The following is a 21,472-nucleotide window of genomic DNA, read 5'->3' as shown; positions in this document are numbered from 1 at the left end:
CTTCGTGCTAGTGTGTCTCGTACTTTGGGACCAAAAAGTGCAGATTCGTTGACGGGCATGTTGACGAAGGAAGATTTAAAGGGGTCTGCAAAATCACACAACTGCATCCAAGCATTACGTGCCTGATGTGGTAGCTCGAGCTGCCCCCTCATTGGTCTGAGATATCAACTGCATCGAGGAGTTTGAGATGGATTCAAGGGTAGTTAGCTGCAAGGCGACAGTGTCGCACACTTCATCAGGCAGTATCCCTGCCAAAGAGGAGGACATTTCAGATATTAGGTCTCTTTGGAGGCAAGTGAAGTGTGCCAGATAGTTCAGCAACTGAACGTCAAAGTTTGCTGAAGCATCGGTCCGCTTCCCTAGTCTGTCCATGGTCCGAGACTCCCTGTTCGGAGGATGGACAGTGGAACTATCTTCTGCCAGTTCCCTCTTAGTGGCCGCTGCCACAACCATGGAATCAACTGTCAACTGCTTGGACCAGTGGTGCTGGTCTTCAGGTGTGGATAGAATTTTGTCCAGCCTCTGGCGGACAGGTTCTGCGTTGTCCGGGGCCTTCCAGGCACGCTGCACGATCAGCTTAACAAGATAATCTGCAGGTGGGATCACCCAGGAAGTATATGGCTGGGAACGGAAGGCCTGCAAGAACACAGATTCCTCATAAGAAGGGTTAGAGAACTTCCAGTCTCCCCGCTGCTTGAGGATTTTGAGAATGTCTCTGAATGAGACGTCATCTGGGGAGACCGTGGGGACCCTTCTCCCTCATCACAATCAGTGTCATCTGTGATAGATTCCTCTGGGGAATCAAGGTGCTTCCTCTTGCACCGTCTCTTCTGGGGTGGCTCCTCAGTGGGATCTTCTGAGGAGGACACCAGAGAAAGGGTTCCCTTCAAAGGGAGGTCTTGTGGCTCCCATGCCTGGATCCCAAAGTAGGGGGTTGGGAAAGCTGCATCCTGAGTGGGGTTCTGATGCTGATGTCATTGATGCTGACTGTGAGCCTGCGGAGGCAAGGACCCTCTCCATCACCTGGAAAGCAGGCCCCACCCAAGGAGGGATGGGAGCCCGGAACTGAGAAGGACAACCTCAGAACTAGGGTCACACCCCATCCTGAGGAGCCCACCTCCAGGTGAGGAGCTCCGAGAGGACTGGAAGCCATCAGAGCCGTGGGCATAGATGGCACCAGTGAAAAAATAGGCACCAGGCTAGGTACCAAGGTGCCATGGTCCAAGCACTGCTCTGAGAGAGCACTGGCTCCACCGGAGCCGATGCAGCAAGGGTGGTCAGTGCCGATAGGGAAAACTCCACAGTCGGAACCGAGACAGTATGCATTGGTGTGGACATTATTACCGAGATCTCCGGGACCTGGGTAGAGGCTGGAGGAGGATAAACAGGAGAATATGCTGTGAAGGATTCTGAACCAAGAGGGACAGAAGGTCAAGCTGGAGTGGGCAATCCACTAGCTGCCAGAAGCTGGTCCATAACCTGCACTAGGTCTAGTTCAGAAAAACTCCTGGTGGATCTAAAGGAGGCTGCTGAAGTAGAATCAGGTCTTTCAAGAAAAGGGCTAAACCTATGCTCCAAAATCAGGTCGTACATTGGAGAGTCTGGTTCTTGGAAGATATTCGACTTTAGGAGCGGAAGTCATAATTTGTGGAGCCGAAGAAGCTATCGGCACTGTGGCCAGGGATGGTGCTAAAGCAGGTACAGTTATAGGAGCCAATGTCGGAACCAAGGATAGCACCGAAGCCGGTGGTGCCGAGGCTGGAATCAAAATAGGAGTCAACATCATAGACAGCACCGAGGGAGAAGACACAGGGCCTGGTGCCGAAGAGGTCTGCACTGAGGGTGCCGGAGAAGCACAGAGCTGACTCGGTTCCCTAACTGACGGATATGTAGGAACCGAGTGACTCCATTTTTCCTTATGTTTTTTGGTCTTTGGAGGGGGCGAGACCTCCGACTCAGAGCCTCTGAAAAAGGTGTTTTAATTAAACCTTTTAAAATAAGCTTATTCTTACGTTCTGCTAGCGTGTGATTGATAAAACTAGCACAAATGTCACAATCAGCTTTAATATGGTCCACGCCCAAACAGTAGACACAACAAGCGTGTCTGTCCAAGTTGGGCATCTTACGCCCACACTTGTCACACTGTTTAAACCCCAACTTAACTTTGTCTGACATAGTACAGGCAACAAAGGGGTATCCTAAGAGAAAAACAATAAAAAGGAGAGAAAAGGAGAGAATACCAATGATGGTATTTAAAAAATACCAAAAGTGGTAAAGAAGGGCCTACCAAAGGCAGGAGAGAGGGACAGTACCAACGATGGTAGAATTTTAATTACCAAAGGTAAAGGGTACGAAATAGGTGATAGTGAGAAATGGCTAAACTGACTAAAACACAAGAAATTTTGAAGAGAAACTATACCAAAAATCACAATTTTCCACTTAGCTTTGAGAGAGATGGCTAGGCACATCTGACGAGGAACGTGGCAAACGAGATCTAGAGTAACTATGAGAGGGGCATTATGGGTAGGTCTTAGCTGAGAGTTTTTGGCTGGCGCGAGCTTGGAAACGGCCGTGTCGGTTCTGAGGATGGAAACGAAGTCCTAACTAGGGTTACCATACATCCGTGTTTCCCGGGGCACGTCCTCTTTTTGGGCTCCTGTCTGAGTGTTTTTTGAAAATTCTGCGATTTGTCTGGGTTTTTGAAAAACCCGGACAAATAACAGAATTTTCAAAAAACAGACGTCCCTATTTCCTCTGCTTTGTTTTTTTTTTTTTTTTTTTTTTTGATTGTCTCGTATACCGGTATATGAGCCAATAAAAAAAAAATCAAAAAACGGAGCTCTGTTCAATGCGGAACTGCTTGATGTTCCGCATTGAACAGAAGAAGATCTGTTGTGCGAGTTTTTGATTGGCTCATATACCGGTATACAAGTCAATAAAAACAAAATCGAGAAACGGAGCTCTGTTCGATACGGAACTGCTTGATGTTCCGCATTGAACAGAAGAAGGTGGGTCCACTGTGCGAGTTTTTGAATCAAATCAAAAAAATCGAAAAACGGAGCTCCATTCAATGCAGAACTGCTTGATGTTCCGCATTGAGCAGAAGAGGGTCCACTGTGCAAGTTTTTGATTGGCTCGTATACCAGCATACGGGCCAATAAAAAATCGCCAAACACAGAGCTACTTGTCTTTAATGTGGAACCGTGATGTTCTGTATTAAAGACTTTTTTTTTTTGGTCTTCACCAAGTGTGAAAGATCTTTTGTCCCGACAACCCTAAGAGGACGAAAAAATATGTGCTGGTATAATACCAGCACATATTTTTTCATCCTATTTTTTGTATGAAAAAATATGGTAACCCTAACAGTAAGGAATGAATAAAGATTTACAACATCAGATGAAAAGTTCTGCCTTTTGTACTGGTTGTGGGTATGTTTTGGCCTACAAAATCTTGATGTTTGTACCACAGTTGTCCCACTTTGGGCATTTGAAAAGGTGGCAACCCTACCCAGAAATGACTTTTATCCTTTTCATAGTGTTTCTTCCACAAAGATCATAGCTTTCAACCAATCGGGGACAAATTCAGAAATAATCAGGGACACTTTTAAAATACTAGTACTGTTATTTTGAAACATTGATTGAATAAGAGCATGTGCATTAATACACATTTACTGAAGTGAAAGAACGCTATAACAATAATTATTATCATTACTTGTGTAACTCATCACGTTTTCCCCAAAAATCATTAGTTTTTTGGGGGGTGGCGAGGAAAAGAACTAAAACTTGAGTCAAAATTAGGGACATTTGAGAGATTTACGCAACATCTACTTTGTACACAACACACGAGTACAGCACCATTACCATACCCCATATGCAGAGAGTAATTTCTTCCGGAATATTGCTTATTTACTATTCCTACCATTCACATCTGTACTTGACAGTTATTGGCCTAAGTGGGCTCCTATCGCAGTGGAAAAACAGTGAATAGTGTGGATTCCAATTGGTAAAATGTGCTGCAAATGTTGCAATAGCACTATTCTGATTGGATAAAATAGTTGTTAGGGGCGGGCAGGAAGCTGAATGAGGGTTAGAATGCTGATGAGTAATATGTCGCTTGTGTGGTGCTGGTAATGATATTTTTTCCTCATCTGGTTTGGAGGTAATGGTGGGTTGGCGGAAGGATTAAGATTTTAATAGAAGGCACTAATTTGTACTTTCGGGACTTAAGTGTCAGTGATAATCGGCGACTGCACAAGAAACCGGAAATGGCAGCGGCTGAATTATTGACTGAGTTAGATACCCGGTTTTTCGCCGATAATCTCTTGACGAGTGAGGACTGGGGTAAGTTGACGTATTTAGATTAGGGGGATGTTTACAGCGTAATGGATCAGGTCGCGTACATGAATGAAAGAAGGGCAAGTGCGCAGGTTTACTTTTTCCCCATATTCTGCAGGACAGTGTCATGTAGTCTTATCATCTGTTGGGGGGAGGGGGGCATTAACAATTATAAATTGCTGTTAGATGTTTAGGAAGACAATAATTATTTTCTAACTTTTATTATATTTATTGTAGAACATTATCATTGTTTATCAGAAGCATTATAAAATATTGCAAAACAGGTTGCAGTGTCCGCATGTGAGCCTTTATTTTGACAGTAAATTGTAATTATGATAAACATGGGTTTGTCTTGCAGTATCTTTTATTTTAGTGCAAATTTCGCTTAAAAAGTGCCAACCCTTCAAGTGGGCTCACAAGAGTAGGATTGACTTTTATGTTGCTGTTCCCTGAAACTAACTAGATAACTTTATAAAGTTGTTACTTGAAAATTAAGAAACCGTACTCAAATATAATGAGGTATCAGAGAAGGTGGGCAGTAAGACATGAATGAAATGTATGCAATCAAAGCACCTGCTTCATGAGGACGACTTGAATGGTTTGACTTTAGAGACTACACAAGTGTAGGAGACATTCTTTAAACACGTAACATAGAAGAGGAAGCTTGTTGCAGATACAGTAGTATTTGGGTGGCGTACAGTAGAGAAGTAGTTTGGTGGTGGACAGGTTCAAACAGTGCATAGTGAAATATGAGAAAATGAGGTATAGGAGTGCCGGTATGTTTATTTTGCAGCAGCATAACAGGACTTCAGATCTGTACCATGTATAGTGAGCAAAAAAGTGCCTCAAATTTACTATTAAAAATAAATTCAGAGCACACACAAATAGCAGATTATATATTGGGAATAGACCTGCACAAACCTTGCACTGGGTGTAGAAAGGGGCAGTAGGCTAAAAATGGGCACATGGTGAAGGGGCAGCAGTTTGTACTGTAAACATTCCTTAAGCAATGCTGTTTGATGCACAAGTAGTTTTATTGCTTCACTTTTAAAGGAGACACTTGGTTACATATAGGTGCTCTGATATTTCAGAAGTGCTTGGCTGGGAAATCTTTGGGTACGGGATAAGGGACAAATATATGGACACTCCACTAGAGTACTGTATTAGCACAGTTTATACCCTTGAAAACTGTCTTTGGAATTAGAGTAGCATTTTAAGTTAAAATATGTGGCAATTTGGTTTACAACACACTATGGTGTGAAGTAGTAATCCATGGTCTCTGTGCAACGTCTTAGACAAAAATGCCATAACTAAGGGGGCTGCCACACCCTTAACCACCTTGCCATAAGAACACTGCATTGCAACCCATGCCAAATCACAGTATAGTAAGTCTGCGTGTGTTTGCATTCCAGCCAATATCATAAGAATAAATTCACAGCAGCTGTTATGCTAATTAACAAAAGTTTGGCCAGCGATTGTGGAGGCCTTTAGATAACGTTTAGTCATAGACCAAACAATGCCTCTTGACAATCCAGAGTAACTTTCAACTTTCCATTTTCAAAATGCGGAGCACTGCTTCCTGTCATATGGAACTAATGGGCAAAATGTCGAACACTCACTGACAGTGTGCTGACAGCTTAAACTAGGAAGAACTGAAAGGCATGCTTCTTCTGTTCTTAAGTTTTGTGAATGATATAAGGCAAATAGGAAAACTGTCATTGTGCCCTGATGACTTCACAATTGCTTTAGCAGAGTCCTCTTTGGAGACTGTACTAAACTTCAAGTATACTTACATACACTTCATATCCGACTCAGAAATATTAGTATTCACCTCAAATCATCAGAAGCTAAGTTGATTTTGTGTTTCCCAAATTGTCAAATCCTGCTCTGTCCGTAAGGGCACATCTCAAACTAATTCTGCCTCTGACTGCATCAAAGATGCAAATTGCTGCCCTTGCTTTAACTGTTATTGAAGAAGTTTTATGAGCAAAACTTCCTACATGAATAAGTCAAACATACAGTCTTATCACAAAATCTAATATAAAACTTAGCAAATTATACAAGTCAAAAAGTATTCCTGACAAATGGAAGTAAGCCAGCAACAACCTATTCCATTCCTCTTCTCTCCCTTACACACACTGCTCATCTTTAAATTAAATCCGAGCAGTAATAAGTAAGAAACAATGGCTAGCATTACTGACCATCTGCAGTCCTTAGTGATTTACCAGGAAATCAAAAGTAATATGAGGAGTAGCATGAAAACGTGGGGCAAAAGTCAAGGATATCTGAGAGGGATGTCTTCATGTTCTTTCACTGAGGAACATGGCTCATTTCATAAAAAAAAAAAAAAAAAAAAAATAGCCAGAAGAAAGTGCTGCTACATGGAAAAAATATCCAGAATAATGTGATCTTTATGTGGGCGACAATCATCCTGTGTTCCTGGAACCAAGTAACACCAGGACAGATGCTTGCTGCCGTGCAAACTGGTGTGTCCTAATCTACACAATCGCCATTTGGCCTGTATGCTACCATATTTAAATCCTTAACAAATAACACTGTTCACCTGCTGAACTAGAAATGTTGACAGAAGAAATGTTTAAAATACTAAAAATGAGGGAGTTCATGTAGTGAGGGTCAGTAAACTGTAAATGTTCAACTTATTGCTGCTTCAAGTCAGATTGCTAGTAAGGCAGGACATGCTTACAGCTGTGCAGAGTGAAATGATGTCTCTTAATCTGATGAAACCAAATATGCTTTGTCTGGATGATATTTTATTGTAAAGATAATCTTTTTTTAGTTTTCTATTTTAAGATAAAAAATGTCATTATTTTTGAGTAAAGTGTGTATTACATGGTTAGAATTCTTCACATGACAGCGTTTGTGACATTACTGAACAAATTCTGAATGAAAGAATCAGAGTATTTATTTGTTTGTTAACTGGGTAAGCCCAGTGGACACAAGTGCATGTCCCTTTCCAGGGGCAGCCTTGGAGCTCTGTCTGGTTAATCGGCTTACTTAGCGTTGTACGATAGACCATGGAGGCTGAGAGAATGAAACCCTGGACTACAAGAAGCAGCTCATTAGCAGCTCATAGCCTTAATCCTGTTCATTGACTCCCAGGCAGCATGTCCGGGATGATGTGCTGATCCAAGATGGACTTGTTACTGGTATCACCTTTCTGCAAAAGCACTGTTGTTTTGCATATTGTAAAGTACACTTCAGATTGTGAATTTAAACATGCTCAGCTTTGTTAATAAATAAGATCATGCCTACAGAGTAAAACCATACCGAAATACTGGGGTACTTGGCATAGCTCTTAACTGTCCCTAACCCTGTGATTTTGTCTCTTATTTTTGCCCTGTCCCTCATAAAAGTTTTGATTTTTTTTTTTCTATAAATCATTTTTTTTTAATTTGTACAAATACATTTTTATTAAACCATCAGAGAATGGGATATTAAATAAGTGGCTCAGGGGGATGCATTTAAACATCCTTTCCTGCAGTGGGATGCTCCTCTTGCTCATAATATGTTGATTATTTTCAAGTTTAATGTAAATGCCCACCCAAACAGATTATTGCTGTGACAGACGGATGTTGCATAAACATTCAGTAAAGTGGTTATTCTTGTTTTTCACCATATGTAGTTAGTTGCCTCTTATGGAAAAAAATTAGATGATGCCTGTTACTATTTAAGAACACAGGTGCATGTAGTCCTTTTTTCATTTAAAACTATGGTCTTGTACACAGATTGACAGAATCCATAAGGCATCCTTACAAGAAACTACTATTAGTTACATACTCCTGATGGGAATAAGCTTTTGCATGTTTTTGTTATTGCCGAGCTGTGGAGTTACAGTTGGCACTAAAGTCGATTTCTCAAGTTAATGAATATAGAAAGATAAACCACTGCTAGAAATGTAAGCTTTGTGGCTTTTGTAAGATTTTAGCTTTTGGAGATTTTTATTTTAGTCATGGCAGGCTGCAGGACTGATCCCCTCTTAATCTGAACTTGGTTTCTTGTTCTGGATTGGGTTTGCTTTGGCTCACTTGCTTTACCAGGAGTGAAATACCAAGGATATATTTTTGACATGTGACTTTATTAATTGCTAGGACTGTGAAAGTAATTAGTTAGCCAAATTTAGTTGAATTTTTTTTCATAGAAGATTTTTATGTCTCCATGACTTTTTACTTTCAAATATATGGTGATTCAAGTTAGCAAATTGTAACTGTTTTCATTTAGTCAGTTCTGAGTACACATCATTTTTTTTGAGTGGAGATGGTAGGGGTGCGGATAAGTGAGTGTGTGAAGGGACGCAAGATTAAGAAGACTATCCCATCTGTATCCAGGCAGCTATATAATCAGACTACTGTCATTTCAGTAGTGAGCTCTTTGTGGCTTTAAATGATTAATGTGGGCTTCCAGTCAGCTAGAACACTCTCCCTTCAGTTACAGTCGATACTTGTGTACTTTATGTAGCAGCTTTGTAGAACAAAATGGAGGGTCATAATACCTGCCCTTCTGTAATTTGTTTCTACTGCCGGTTGTACATTTTGGGTTAATTTTTACTTTCGCATTAATGTTGTCAGGGTTATGTGGTTTTTGCAATCATTAGTTACAAAGTAAACTGATGTTAAGCAGAGATCTGTCGACATTTGTAATAGATTGCGTTTTTCCTGCTGCTAAGTATTCCAGACAGCTGAGAATGTGTATGTTTTTTATCCTTTTGGATGGTTATTTCTTTGTGCTTGCTTGCACTTTACCACTGTTCACAGCAAAATAGAACTTTGATCTTTTCGACGCATAGCAGGTCTGTGCTGAGTGAAGCAGTGTGTTTATCAGTTTTCTCACTATGGTGATTTGTTACTGTGCGTGGCTAAAAGGTACTCCTGGCTGATGATGTGATAGGGAGCTAGTTTTGTGTCTGTTCTTTTGACCTTGTTCTGGTAACATTTAGAGAGTAAGATAAGGAGAGACTGAAAGATGAAACTAGTGTAATGTAGTTGGTGTAAATTTCATTCTACTTCTGGTGTCACATGACTTCCTTGAGGGAGAATGCGCACGTGAACTGAGTTTACCTTCCAAAGGGATGTGGAGGATTGTAAATCTTGTGTCAGCCTCCCTAACTAGTCTTCTGATGTATAAAATTGCTGGTTGCAGTAACTCTTCACCTTTATCACATGCAACTTGTCTCAAATCACTGATATGAGATCTGTTTTTAAGTTCTCTGTGGACCACTGGAATCCTATTTAAGACATGGAGAGATTGCTTTGTCTGCTTGTAATACTCCTTTCTTTTCCTCTTTGAAGATTAAATCTATCAACAATTTTCTAAAGTTAGTCCAGTATATGTCCCCATACTCCATGCTAAACCTTTCATTGGTGTTTGATGATCTTTTTTGTTTTATAGTTGCATTAAACAAAATTAAAAAAAAAAAATCTTGTCTGTAGAAACAGAGCTGAACCCTTAACTTTTCCATTTCTTGTACTTTCCAATAAGAATTGTGGAGATTGGCATTATGCTTATCAAGACATGGCAGATACCATTATGAGCATATCATTCCTTCTTCCAGGAGTCTTGTATTTTTGCAGTAGTTTGATGCCAGTCTCTTTTAGCCCTGTCAGACAGCTCATGAATTCAGTCTTTTGCCTAGAACATCAAATTATCATTTAAATCTGCTTGGTGATGCTGATGATATACCAGTAAGATGAATTTCCAAAGCTGTGTCCTATGAGATGTAACATTAGATTACATTTGCAGTAGCCTAAGCTGTATGGGACACATTCTGCCAAGGACTGGACTCTACAGCTAGCTTCCTAAACTTTAGGACACTGTCCGTATGTTTTAGCCAAGGTACAGTTCAAGGAGAGCAGTATGAAGTTAGTAGCTAGGGTGTCAAAAATTAAAGTGCGTTCTTCATTATGGCCTTTAGGTGATTGCATGGCTAGTGTTTCCCCAAGTCTTGGCAGGTAAGTACCCTGTTGGGGAATAATTTATGCTTTTATATTTTTTGGGGAGAAAAGTTCTGTTTTTTTTCTGTCCAATATATTGACTAGAGGCTAGAACTGGTGTTTTTTTCACTAAGGCTTTTACCTGAAATCTTACATTTTTGGTCATGGTTCTCTGTAGGGAAATGCTATTGTTGTGAGAAAGTTTTATTATTTGTTCAGACTTGTGGCTAGGGGCTAGAACTTGTGTTTTTTTTGGGGTGTTGTCATAAAAAAATGCAATTCAAAACTCATTTTTCGGTCAGGTTATTTCACTGACTCTCCTAAGCTCCACCACCTGCTGGTCGGTAACCTTTTTTGGTAGACAGATGGTACTGGTTTCCTGTGGGGTTTCCCTTATAACTGTTTTGTGAGAAAGTTTTTTTACTTTGCTGTTGAAAAGCATTGTTTGGGACTGGAGGTGTTTGGTGTTTGTCACTAAAAACTTTACCCCAGAACTTAAGATGGACTCTTCAAGGATTTACTAGCTGCTTGTCAGACCCCTTTTTTATTAGACAGACAGTTCTGGGTCCCTGTGTGGGGTTCCCTTATAAGTTTTATAATTTTTTTTTATTTTCGAGTTAAACTATCACTTTTCTGCCAGACAGTTTTGTTAGGGACTGGGGCTGGTCTATCTGGTGATATCACTAAAGGGTTTTACCTCCTAACTTATCTTTTCTGTCAGGAAGTAAAATCGACCCTTCAATGCTTAACTAGTTGTGTATCAGATATTCTTGGCAGCGAGGATGTGGAACTTGGTCCTGGAAACTTGATTGTTCCCTTCCTGAGCTGCAAGAAGAGAAAAGTTATTTGTGAAGCTTCAGTCTTGGCTTCAGCCTGCCGTTTGCCTTAGCTGTTGATTGGCGGATCTGCTGTGGCCATCCATTGTTCCCCAGACCAATTATCACTTTCTCTCGCCCCTCAGGTGCTACTCGTCAGGAAGCATTTAAGAACTGGGATGCTGTCAGCCATATCCTGTATGGCTGTTCGACCACCCATGCCATGTAAGTAGAGTTGCACTCTTGCTGGCATCAGAGAAGGGACTGGGTGATGCTGCTTCGCTAAGCTGAAATGAGGAACTTCAATCCTGGGGAAGGGACTACCCTTCTAGCCACTGTTTCTTGGTGGGGGGGGTTCTCCCTGAAAAAAGGGAATGTAAGGGTAGATATTTATCTTCCACTAAAGCAGATAAGAAGAATAGACTGGACTTTGCCAAATATCTGCTTAAAGTATTTCAGTCTTTACATGCTGAACCTTCTCATCTGGAATGGAAATGATTTTTCCTCACTGTTAGATTCTGATTCTCAGTCTGAGACAAGAATTGGACTGTGTGCTTAGCTCTTGTAAAAGCCCTTTATATGTTGCAGTACATTCACATTTACCATACTTGCACAGTTGCCTTATTTTTGCAGATTCTTTCACAGGTTGTTCAAGAATCTCTGTCTTTGATTAAAAAAAACTTTCTCAGTCTGTTTTTTCAGGTGAACATATATAAATCCTCTGTCATTCCATCTTATAAGACAATGTTTCTGAGTTGTCTACTGGACACATCCTAATGATGACTTTTCTTCCTCAGGACAACGTGAGATGTTACAAGGAGCAGGTTTTGATAATTTCCAGTGGGACTTTGGCATCAGACAGGGAATCTCTCAGAATTATAGGCTTCATGACTTCTACTATTCTCATGGTTCCTTTGACCATACTTCATGTGAGGAAAATTCAGTGGTTAGTCAAATCTGTTTGGACTTGCACCAGCATTCCTTTCATTTTAGATTTTACTGTTGGAGTTTGTGAAAAAGGAATTAATCAAGTGGGTGAATCATTTGTCTTTCAACCCACGGCTTCTTTCACTTCTAGCCCTTACTCAGTCTGTAACCACAGATGAATTAAACACTGCTTGGGGAACTATGTCCAAGGGGGTGAAAGTCCAGGTACTTTGGAATAAACAAGACAAAATAAAGTACATCCAGTTTCAAAGGAGTGATGGTTGTAATAAATGTGCTCAAATCTTGTAATCATCTTTGGACTCCATGCCCTCTGGTAGTAATCATAGACAATGGCACAGTGATGTGATACATAAAAAAAAAAAAAGGAAATCAGGTCCTTTTCCCTTTGCAGACTAGCTGTAGTAGCATGAGAACTAGCAATTCAGCACAATCTGTCCCTCCAGGCTGCCTACATCAGAGTAAAGTATTATTGCAACAAGCTGAGTAAGACCAGGACAGATCCCCACAAATGAAATCTATACCAAGGGGTCTTGCAGGAATTGAACCATCTTTGGAGAATTCCTCAAGGAGGTGTGTCTGCCTTCAGCCACAACAGACCATAAAAGAAGTCTATGCTCCAGGATTTCTTGTAAGCAGGTCTCGAAGACAGATGCCTTTTTATTACTATGGATGGGTATTTTCCTGTATGCTTTTCAACACTTTTTTGATGACCAGGATTCTTCTAAAGATTCAGAAGAAGTTCTCAAAGATAATTGGGGTGACTCCATTTTGTCTTGGGCAGCAGTGGTTCTTCCTTCTTTTGAAAATGGATAAGGGAAATTACCACAGACTTCGTTGCAGAATGGATTTACTTACACAGGACAAGGTTTGTTTGGTACACCCCAGCCTTCATCTTCTTCAGTTGACAATCTTGATAGAATTTTAGTATCTTTTAGACACCTTTTTATGAGGACATGTAGCAGGTATTAAAAGGAGGCAAAGAAACATGCTACCAGAAAACCATCCATTGGTAAATGGAAAATATTTTCTGGCTGCTGCCACTTTGATCCAGGATCATTTTTAACTCTCTCTTTTTCTTTTGGTTCTACAGTATTTGTGAATTATTATCCTATGGCCTTCCCTGCTTGTTTGCCCTTAGATCCCCCCCCACGTTCATCATTATTTCACTCCTGCAGTAGCCTTAGCTGTATGGGTTATATCCTGACTAGGATGTAACATTATTTGAGCTTTCAAAGTTTAGGAATACCTTCCTCCTACCCAGACCATTGACAGCTCGAGCTAGGCTGGAGAAAATTGGTGGTCTGGTTGCAAAGCCCTTCCGAGCTCTACTGCTGCCAAAGAGCGCTCCTCTTGCAGTCTTCCAAGGATCATTAGTCAGCTAGCGTTTTTCCTCTGCTAGCCAGAAAAATTCCCTTTGGGGATAACACCTTCCAGTTTTAATTATATGACTAAAGCAGTTTCTTATTTAATGATTTTTTTTTTTGCTAAGATTTAGTCAATATTTTTTTCATTTGGGACTGTCACGTGACTTTTCTGTCAATTGAATTATGTTTTTTTTTCTTATTTTTAGTGTGAACTTCTCGAGTTTATTTTTATTGATTTAATTTTATAAATTGTTTTTATTGGCTGGGGCAAGTGTTTGTTTATGATGTAGTTCTAGTGAAAACACTACTTTTTTGACTTGCTATTAGCTGACTGCTGCTGTCATCACTACCCAGGTTTCAGGGTTGTTTTTTGGTTCCTTGGTTCTTCCTTCCAGTTACAGAAAGAAGAAATTCCCAGAAAGCCATTGCCTCTTCAGCAGGCTGCTACTTTGGTTCAGCCGCAGATGTGTGACCCGGCATCGGCCATTTCGGCTTTCTCAGATTACATACCCTTTTCCTTGTTTTTTTGTCTGGTATATTCCCTTTAGGCCTCATGAACCAGGAATTAGACATGTTCTCTGTGGCTGTTGGAGTGTCCTTGGCAGGTATAGGAGGACCTGTCTTGTTTAAACAAAGGAGTGGGGGATGCTTCTTTACATAACTGGGTTAAGATGCCTGTTTCTCAGAGTAATGTTCCTGACATGAGTCTGCTTCAATGAGTATTCCTCTTGAAAAGAAGCAGAAAGTTAAACATTTATCTTCTGTTACTTTAGATAGTGGGAATATTTTGTTGGGTTTATCTTTGGGGCTTATTTCAGGCTCTTAACCCTTTTCATTGTGGATCTGTGTGTAAGAAAAAAAAAAGGAATTCTTGAGTTTTTCTGAAAATTCCCAGTGTGATAAAAAAGAGAACAAATCATATTTCTTTCAGACAACTGATTCTGACCATTTCTTTTGATTTTTTCCTTAGAAGAGCTTTTTTTCTCTGAAACCATATCTGGGCTGAACCATTTTTTTTCACGAGGAACAATGACATTACACTTTCTTTGAAAAAATTATTTTTTTTTACAAATAGGATTTCCTCAGCATACTACAGTTCCTCCTGTTCTTTTAGTATTGTATTTTGTTATGGAGGCAACTTGACAATTTGCCTGCATCCTCCAAGAAGGCAGATAGATTGTAAAAAAAAAAAAAAAAAAAAAAAAAGTTCCTCAGTCATACAGTACTAATTTTCTAATCCCAGGTCTGACACTGTAGTGATTTCCTTGTGAAATTGTTCTGCAGCTAAGGATTTGTCTAATGACGATGGAAAAGCTTTTGATACAGTTGTGGAAAGTGCATTCCTCTTCTACTCTTATAAGATTCTTAATTGTCAAGCTCACATTTTAAGGTTTATGCTTGCTTCTTTTGAAACTATGAGGAACGTTCCTTCTTTTAAGGGTAAATTTTCGCAAAATGCTCCTATTTTTGCTTCTTTTTCAAGTAACCAAATATTCTTTGAGGTGTTCTTTGTTGCTCGTCCAGTCAGGATAAAACTTTGTTGCTCGTCTGGTCAGGATAAAACAGATGAACAGTTCTGGGTTCGGTTCAAGCAACTTTATTATATGCAAACACATCAGGATTGAGGCTTAGTAACTTAAACTTATAAACAGACTGACTACTGCACTCATGCATGAGTGCAGTAGTCAGTCTGAGTGCAGTAGTCAAAGCCTCAATCCTGATGTGTCTGTATATAATAAAGCTGCACTCCTACATGTGTTAACATGTAGGAGTGCAGCTTTAGTATGTACAAACACATCAGGATTATGGCTTGCTAACTTAAATTTATAAACAGACTGGCTACTGCACTCATACATGTTAACACTCTGGCTGTTCTCTCAAAATGGCACTGCTGCCTACACATGCTCGCTATTTATATGCATGTGCCCTCACTTTGAAATGCTTGTTAAAGTTACAACACACAATCCGTTCTATATCCTCCTTCTTTGAAAAATGAGTCATACACTGAAAAAATTACATTTATTGACATGCAGTTGTGCAAAAGTGATCCTTTGACATGCAGTCATGAAGAACTAATTCTTTGACATGCAATCATACAGAACTAATTATAAATGAAACAGTTATGTCCAGGTTGCTGTGTATTTTACACTAGGCCTAGAAATACAACCTGATCGTGTGACATAGAAATTAGAACTGCATCTAGCAACAGGGACTGTCTTTAATGAATGTTCAGCTTCAGGGACATCATCAGGAATGGGAGTAGATACTGAGACATGTCCTTTAACAGGAAAATTGTCTGGGTTGCTCTGAGATCTGGAGTCTATATCACAGGTCCAATGCTGCAATATCAATTCAGATACTGTAAGAAGATGCCTGCGATTTCTTCTGTATTCCCTCAGATTCCACTAAGTAATATCTTGGATTGGCACATACACCTCTCACTTGACCAGTTTGATCAAAACCTTTCACCGTTTGCATCCTCACCATCTCTCCTCCTTTCAGTGGATGAAGAAATCTGCTCATTTTATTATAGTTGGAGTTCTGAAATGTACGCTTTTTTAACTAGTTGGGCATTGATTGCTATGGTGTTTTTAACGTTAGGCACCAACAAACTGGAACTGATAGGCAAGGTTGTTCTGGTTGCTTGGATAGAAAGTCACTGAGTAGGCGAGCCAAGTATATTGTCACTGGGTATTTTTCTGAGGTTAAGCAAATTCAAGAAAATATCAGTATTGTCACACTTTGACCTTTCTAATAATTGCTTTGCACTTTGTACTGCATGCTCAGCTAGGCCGTTTGACTGTGGATTTTCAGGACTGCTAGTAATGTGGATAAAGTTCCACTCTTTTTTGCAAATTTATGAAATAGCTGGCTGGAAAACTGGGCACTGTTGTCAGAAATAACTTTATGCGGACTACCATGGACTGAGAAGTCCGGTTTCAGATGAGTAATGACAGTACTGGATGTTAGGTAGCAGATCGATCTCAAACCGGTTCGAATAAGAGTCTACTAACAAAGTAATTCTGATTATTCCACTCGAATATGTCGGTGGCTACTGTTGACCAACATAGTTTAGGAATCTAGCTTAGCTGAAGTGTCTGTTTTTGCAAGTGCAATTTAGTACTGTTGCATACTAAACAAGATGAAAGTACTTTATCAATGTCTTTCGACAGAGAAGGGCAAAATACTAGTCCTCTGCCCTTCTTTTGGTAGCTTTAGAACCTGGGTGGCAACGATGCAAAATCTGGATGTACTTGTGTTCTAAGGAGGTAGGAACAATAACTTTGCGACCTTTGAAAAATAATACCATCTTCCATCAGCATCTCATCTCTGTAAGGAAACTAAGGTTGCACTTTTGTTGGTACACAAGATTGCTTTGATGGCCATCCAACATTGATAAAGTAGTTGAGCTTTTGCAAAACTGGATCAGTCTTTTTATGATCTCTTAGGTCATCAAGTCTTGTGGTAGAAAAATTATGCACTTCCATAACATCAGAGTCAAAATTCTCTGCATCAAGCTTCTCTGTGGTATTTCTGGGTGATCTGGATAAGGTATCGGCCAGATAAAGAAGTTTGCCTTTTGTGTAGACCATTTTGAAGTTGTACTTTTGTAATCTGAGCATCATTCTTTGTAGTCTTTCTGGAGGTGGGTGTATGCATAGGCTTCTTTAAAATAGTAAGTAGAGATTGATGATCAGTCTCAATCTGGATAGCTGGGCCATAAATATAATTAATCATGGAACTTCAAACATGCGAACACAATTGCCAAAAGTTCCTTCTCAGTCTGAGCATACTGCATCTCAGTTTTGGTAAGGTTTCTAGATGCAAAGGCTACTGGTCTGCCCTGTTGAAGAATAACTGCACCAAGACCAAATGTTGATGCATCACAAGAAAGAATTGCTGGTTTGTGGACATCCTAGCATCTTAACATAGGTAGACTGGCAATTTGTTTCAGGTCATCAAATGCTGTCTGGTGGTGGTCCAACCATGACCAGGCAACATTTTTGCGTGTCATCTGTCTTAAAGGCGCTGATAATTCACTAAAGTGTGGTATAAACTTACTCAAATAGTTAACCATACCAAGAAAACGCTGTAAGGCTTGGACATTGGAGCTGACATCTCAAGAATGGTTGTTTGGAAGGGTCTGGTCGTAAACCTGAACTGGTTAATAAAAAATCCTACATAAGTACCTTCTGGTAGCCTGAATTTACATTTCAGAGGATTGAGCTTTAGATTCACTTCATCCGCTCTGTCCAGAACTTTCCTGAGGTTTCTGTCATGCTCTGCTTCACCATTACCTCCAACTAATAAATCATCTGCTGTTCTAGCACAACTAAGAACAAATGAAGCAGACCTCAGTGGCTCGGCATTCAGTGTTATTAAATCCTTGAGCGCTTTCGTCCCGGTATAGTGGACTTCATCAGAATAACAGTATAAATCACAAAAAAAGCTTAAATACTAAACTAAAGTCCCATAAAACCTAACTAACTAATCATATAATACACATAATTAGACTTCCTACCAAGGTGAAATTAACCTTTACAATGCTGGTACACAGTACTACACTGACTGTAACAAGCAACATGTTAACACATAAAATACCTTATTATAAATATTTTATACATAATAAATATTTCACAATATCACAAGATTAAAAATTAGTTCCGCGATGGTGCAGTGGTAGCGTTGTTGCTTCACAGCAAGAGGCTCTCCCGTTTGATTCTCGGTTTGGGTTGGGAGTGCCTTCTGTGTGGAGTCTGCATGTCCTCCCCGCGGTTGAGTGGGCATTCGAAAGACATGCGTTGAATGGGCGTGCCTTCGTTGAAGGTTGGGCGTCGGGCTGGCAACTCGACACCATAAAAACCAACCAACTTGCTAATCATTAGCGGACTGGAGTTCCACTGTGGCGACCCCTAACCTGGTAAAGCCGAAAGACAAACAACAACAACAAAAAACATCACAAGATTAAAAATTACAACATGTAGAGTGTAATGAAAAAAGTATTTGCCCCTTTCTGATTTCTTATTTCTTTGTATGTTTGTCACACTTAAATGTCAGGTAAATGGTAGTAAACACTACAGATGGAGAAAAACATACATGTACATGCCATCCCAACCATACATTTAGACCATGCTGAAAGGGAGCAGTTTGAGGGCAAGAGTACCCCAGATTCATTTGAAAGTAACTGGCCAGAAAGCTTAGTGCAGTCAGAGAAGGGCCAGCCAGTAACAGTGCACTTTACTAAGACTCAAAATGAAAACTTGCTGTTGCAGGATCTATTGAGAAGAGTCCAGCATGATGGAATTAACAAGAAAAGGACCAGTAACTCTGATCTTTTCAGGAAAAGTTTACTGGGTTAAATACATGCTTGCATCAGAAGAGCATACATCAGTTGGTGCATTTTTGAATGAAATAAATGCATTTGCTAATAAAAGACATGTAGACAAAGAATCAAAAGCTGGAGACCAAAATTGAATCCTGTCAAAAGAGTTCAGCATCCTGTATTTCAGGAAGATAAGAACTGGCTAAGGGAGCACTCCTGAAAACAAATAAGCTGCAAGCACCAAACGAATAGGTGGTTAAGAACATAGTGCCTTTCTAGTGGCAGCATTTTCGTATGTGTGGCTATGCTGTTTCAGCAGTATGAAATGGTCTTTCCCTACACTTACCCACAGTGAACAAAACCATGCTTTTCTGTATGTAAAAGGAGAGAAGCCAATTACAATCAAAGCAAAAAATAGAGCTGGAGTTGGTATTTGAGAGAGAGCAAGAATGGCTGAGAAGCAGTCTACGGCCTAATAAAAAGAGATGTACTGTGTTGGAGAGTGCAGTAAAGCCGGGGGTGTCAGAGAATCCGCTTTGGCTGAAAATCATGGCATTCACTGTGGAGAGAGTCCCTGACCACTGGTAAGGACACCCTGAAGCGAAACTCCCAAGAAGTGTGCTGTTATATTGTGTGCACTGAAAGAATTCTTAAACTGCAGTCTAGGAAAACTACAAGGCTGATCCCAAGAAACTTCTGTGTGTGAGAGAACTACCAGAGGAGAGGTTGGTTTAAACAACTGCATACGTTTGTGCAGTATGGGGTCTAGGCAAATTACAGATAGAAGTACTACAGTATATTATGGAAGAAGGAACAAGTAGGACTGTTTTGTTTGAAACTAAATTAAAGTAATTTGATTTTTCTTTTGGCTCAAAAAAGCAAATTTCTTTTTCTTCGTTTGATTAAGATGGTCAGAACAGACTACGTTGTATTCATAAGTATGTGCCTTGTACTGTTATGAAAGGAAAACTTATTTTAATATGTTTAGAGATGATTTCCTGTAAAAGTGCATTAAAGGTTTATAAGTGTATACTAGTCTAAAGACCATGAGACCTAGCCGTGCAACCCAAATGTGACCCACAAATTTGTTTTCTGTAGGGGTGATTTACTGATTGACTCTGTCCATCAGAGACATAGACTAGGCAGGAACTCTGTAGCACATGCATGGGGAGCCTGTTCCAGAGAATGTGAATTCTCTGAGAAACGTACTTTTGTTGCAAGCACAAATTTAGGTTGTTTGATCCAGTAGTTCTGATGCTGTTTGTTTTATGGGTGCACAAATGGTTCGTCAAAACAGTGTCCTGGACTGCCTTGTTTACCAGACAAAGGTCACCTCTGCAAAGTCTGTATGATACCGAGTAAAGAGAAGGGGCTTTGAGGTGATCACAGTAGGACATTGTGTTTTACTGCCTGTATTCTTTTTGTAAGAAACCTCTGTGGATGTTCCATTTGCTGCATGTGTCTGGTTAGGTACATAATGAAGGGGGCATTATACTCTTGATAGTTGTGATGAGGACCAAGTACAGTGGTACAATGACCTGTATGGACCTAGATGCTCTTCCCTTACTTGTAAGTTAAGTAACTTGGATTTTCTTACTACCTTGGACACATGTTGGTCGAAGGCTAAGTTACTTTCTACATGAGCTCCCAGATCACTGCCCAGTGAATCAACATTTTTAGGGGTGTTTAATTTTTGACATAGCTATATGGGGAGACCAGCTTCCTAAAAGGTACTATAATTGATTTTTTGGTGTTGAGTTTTAAGCCATGACATTGGCTCCAAGCATTTGTTTTAGACTTTCCTAAAGGGTGTTATCGTCTTGGGGAGGATTCATTGACTGTTCCCAGTTTGCAATTATCTCCGAACTTGGTCAACCAGAGGCCTTTGACATTGGCTTTGACATCTGAGAATTAGATGTCAAAAAGGCATAGGCCCAGTACAGAACCCTGAGAAACTCCACTGGTGACTGACCTCTTTGTGGAGGTGGGTAGCCTCACCGATCCTAACCTCTTGGGCCCTACCCATGAGCCAGCTACATATCCAAGTTGTTATAAAGGGGTTTATGCCTAGTTCCATAATTTTGTTGACCGTGTCTGAGTGAGGTATTTTATCAAATGCTTTAGCCAGACCTTGGTAGGCAGTATGCACCACTTTCCCCTCATTCATTGCCTTAGTGACGCTTTCAAATAAATTCACCCGGTTCAGTAAGCATGACCTTCCTTTGACAAAGCCAGACTGGGCCGGATCCATTCTCAGGGGGTCTTCTGTGTCTTTGTTGATAATTTCCATGATAATTCTTTCCATGGCTTTGTAAATAAGACTAGTCTGACTAATGAGTCTGTAGTTTCCAGGATCTGTTGAAGGCCATCCCTTATGAAGGGGATGACCGTTACAGTCCTCCATTCTTGTGGTACAAAGCCTGTTTTAAGACACTAGATAAATAGTGACTCCAAGGTTCCTGATAGGTTGCTTCTGAACAGTCTAAAATATGACTCAAGATATTATTACATCCCTATCCATACCCTTCGTAGCTCAGACCAGCACCTTCTTGACATCTGTAAACCTAGCAAAACTGTAGGTAAAGTCCTCTACAAGCACTCTGTGTCCCTTGCCTGGAATAAGCTCCCATTTAGCCTTCACAGTATGACTAGTTAGGTCTCCTTTAAAACTGAGGTCAAACCTCACCTCCTCAATTCAAGATCCTGCCCCTGCCTAAATTCTTCTTAAACTTTTGTGTCC

General features: G+C 40.2%; 1 protein-coding gene across 1 annotated transcript in view; it reads left to right on the top strand.

Annotated features, from left to right (window-relative positions):
• The first annotated feature begins 4,087 nt into the window (after positions 1–4,087).
• Positions 4,088–21,472, top strand: part of LOC122811369 (cyclic AMP-dependent transcription factor ATF-6 beta-like) — a 1,192,927-nt gene continuing 1,175,542 nt past the window's right edge. Inside the window, exon 1 of the mRNA XM_044083167.1 lies at positions 4,088–4,340. Coding sequence (XP_043939102.1) covers positions 4,265–4,340 — 76 coding nt within the window. The 5' untranslated portion in view covers positions 4,088–4,264. The remainder of the gene's footprint in view (positions 4,341–21,472) is intronic.

Source organism: Protopterus annectens, chromosome 9.part0 (assembly GCF_019279795.1).
Source record: "Protopterus annectens isolate FY-2018-M chromosome 9.part0, PAN1.0, whole genome shotgun sequence".
Taxonomy (NCBI): domain Eukaryota; kingdom Metazoa; phylum Chordata; order Ceratodontiformes; family Protopteridae; genus Protopterus; species Protopterus annectens.
This window is presented reverse-complemented; position numbering and strand designations above follow the sequence as displayed.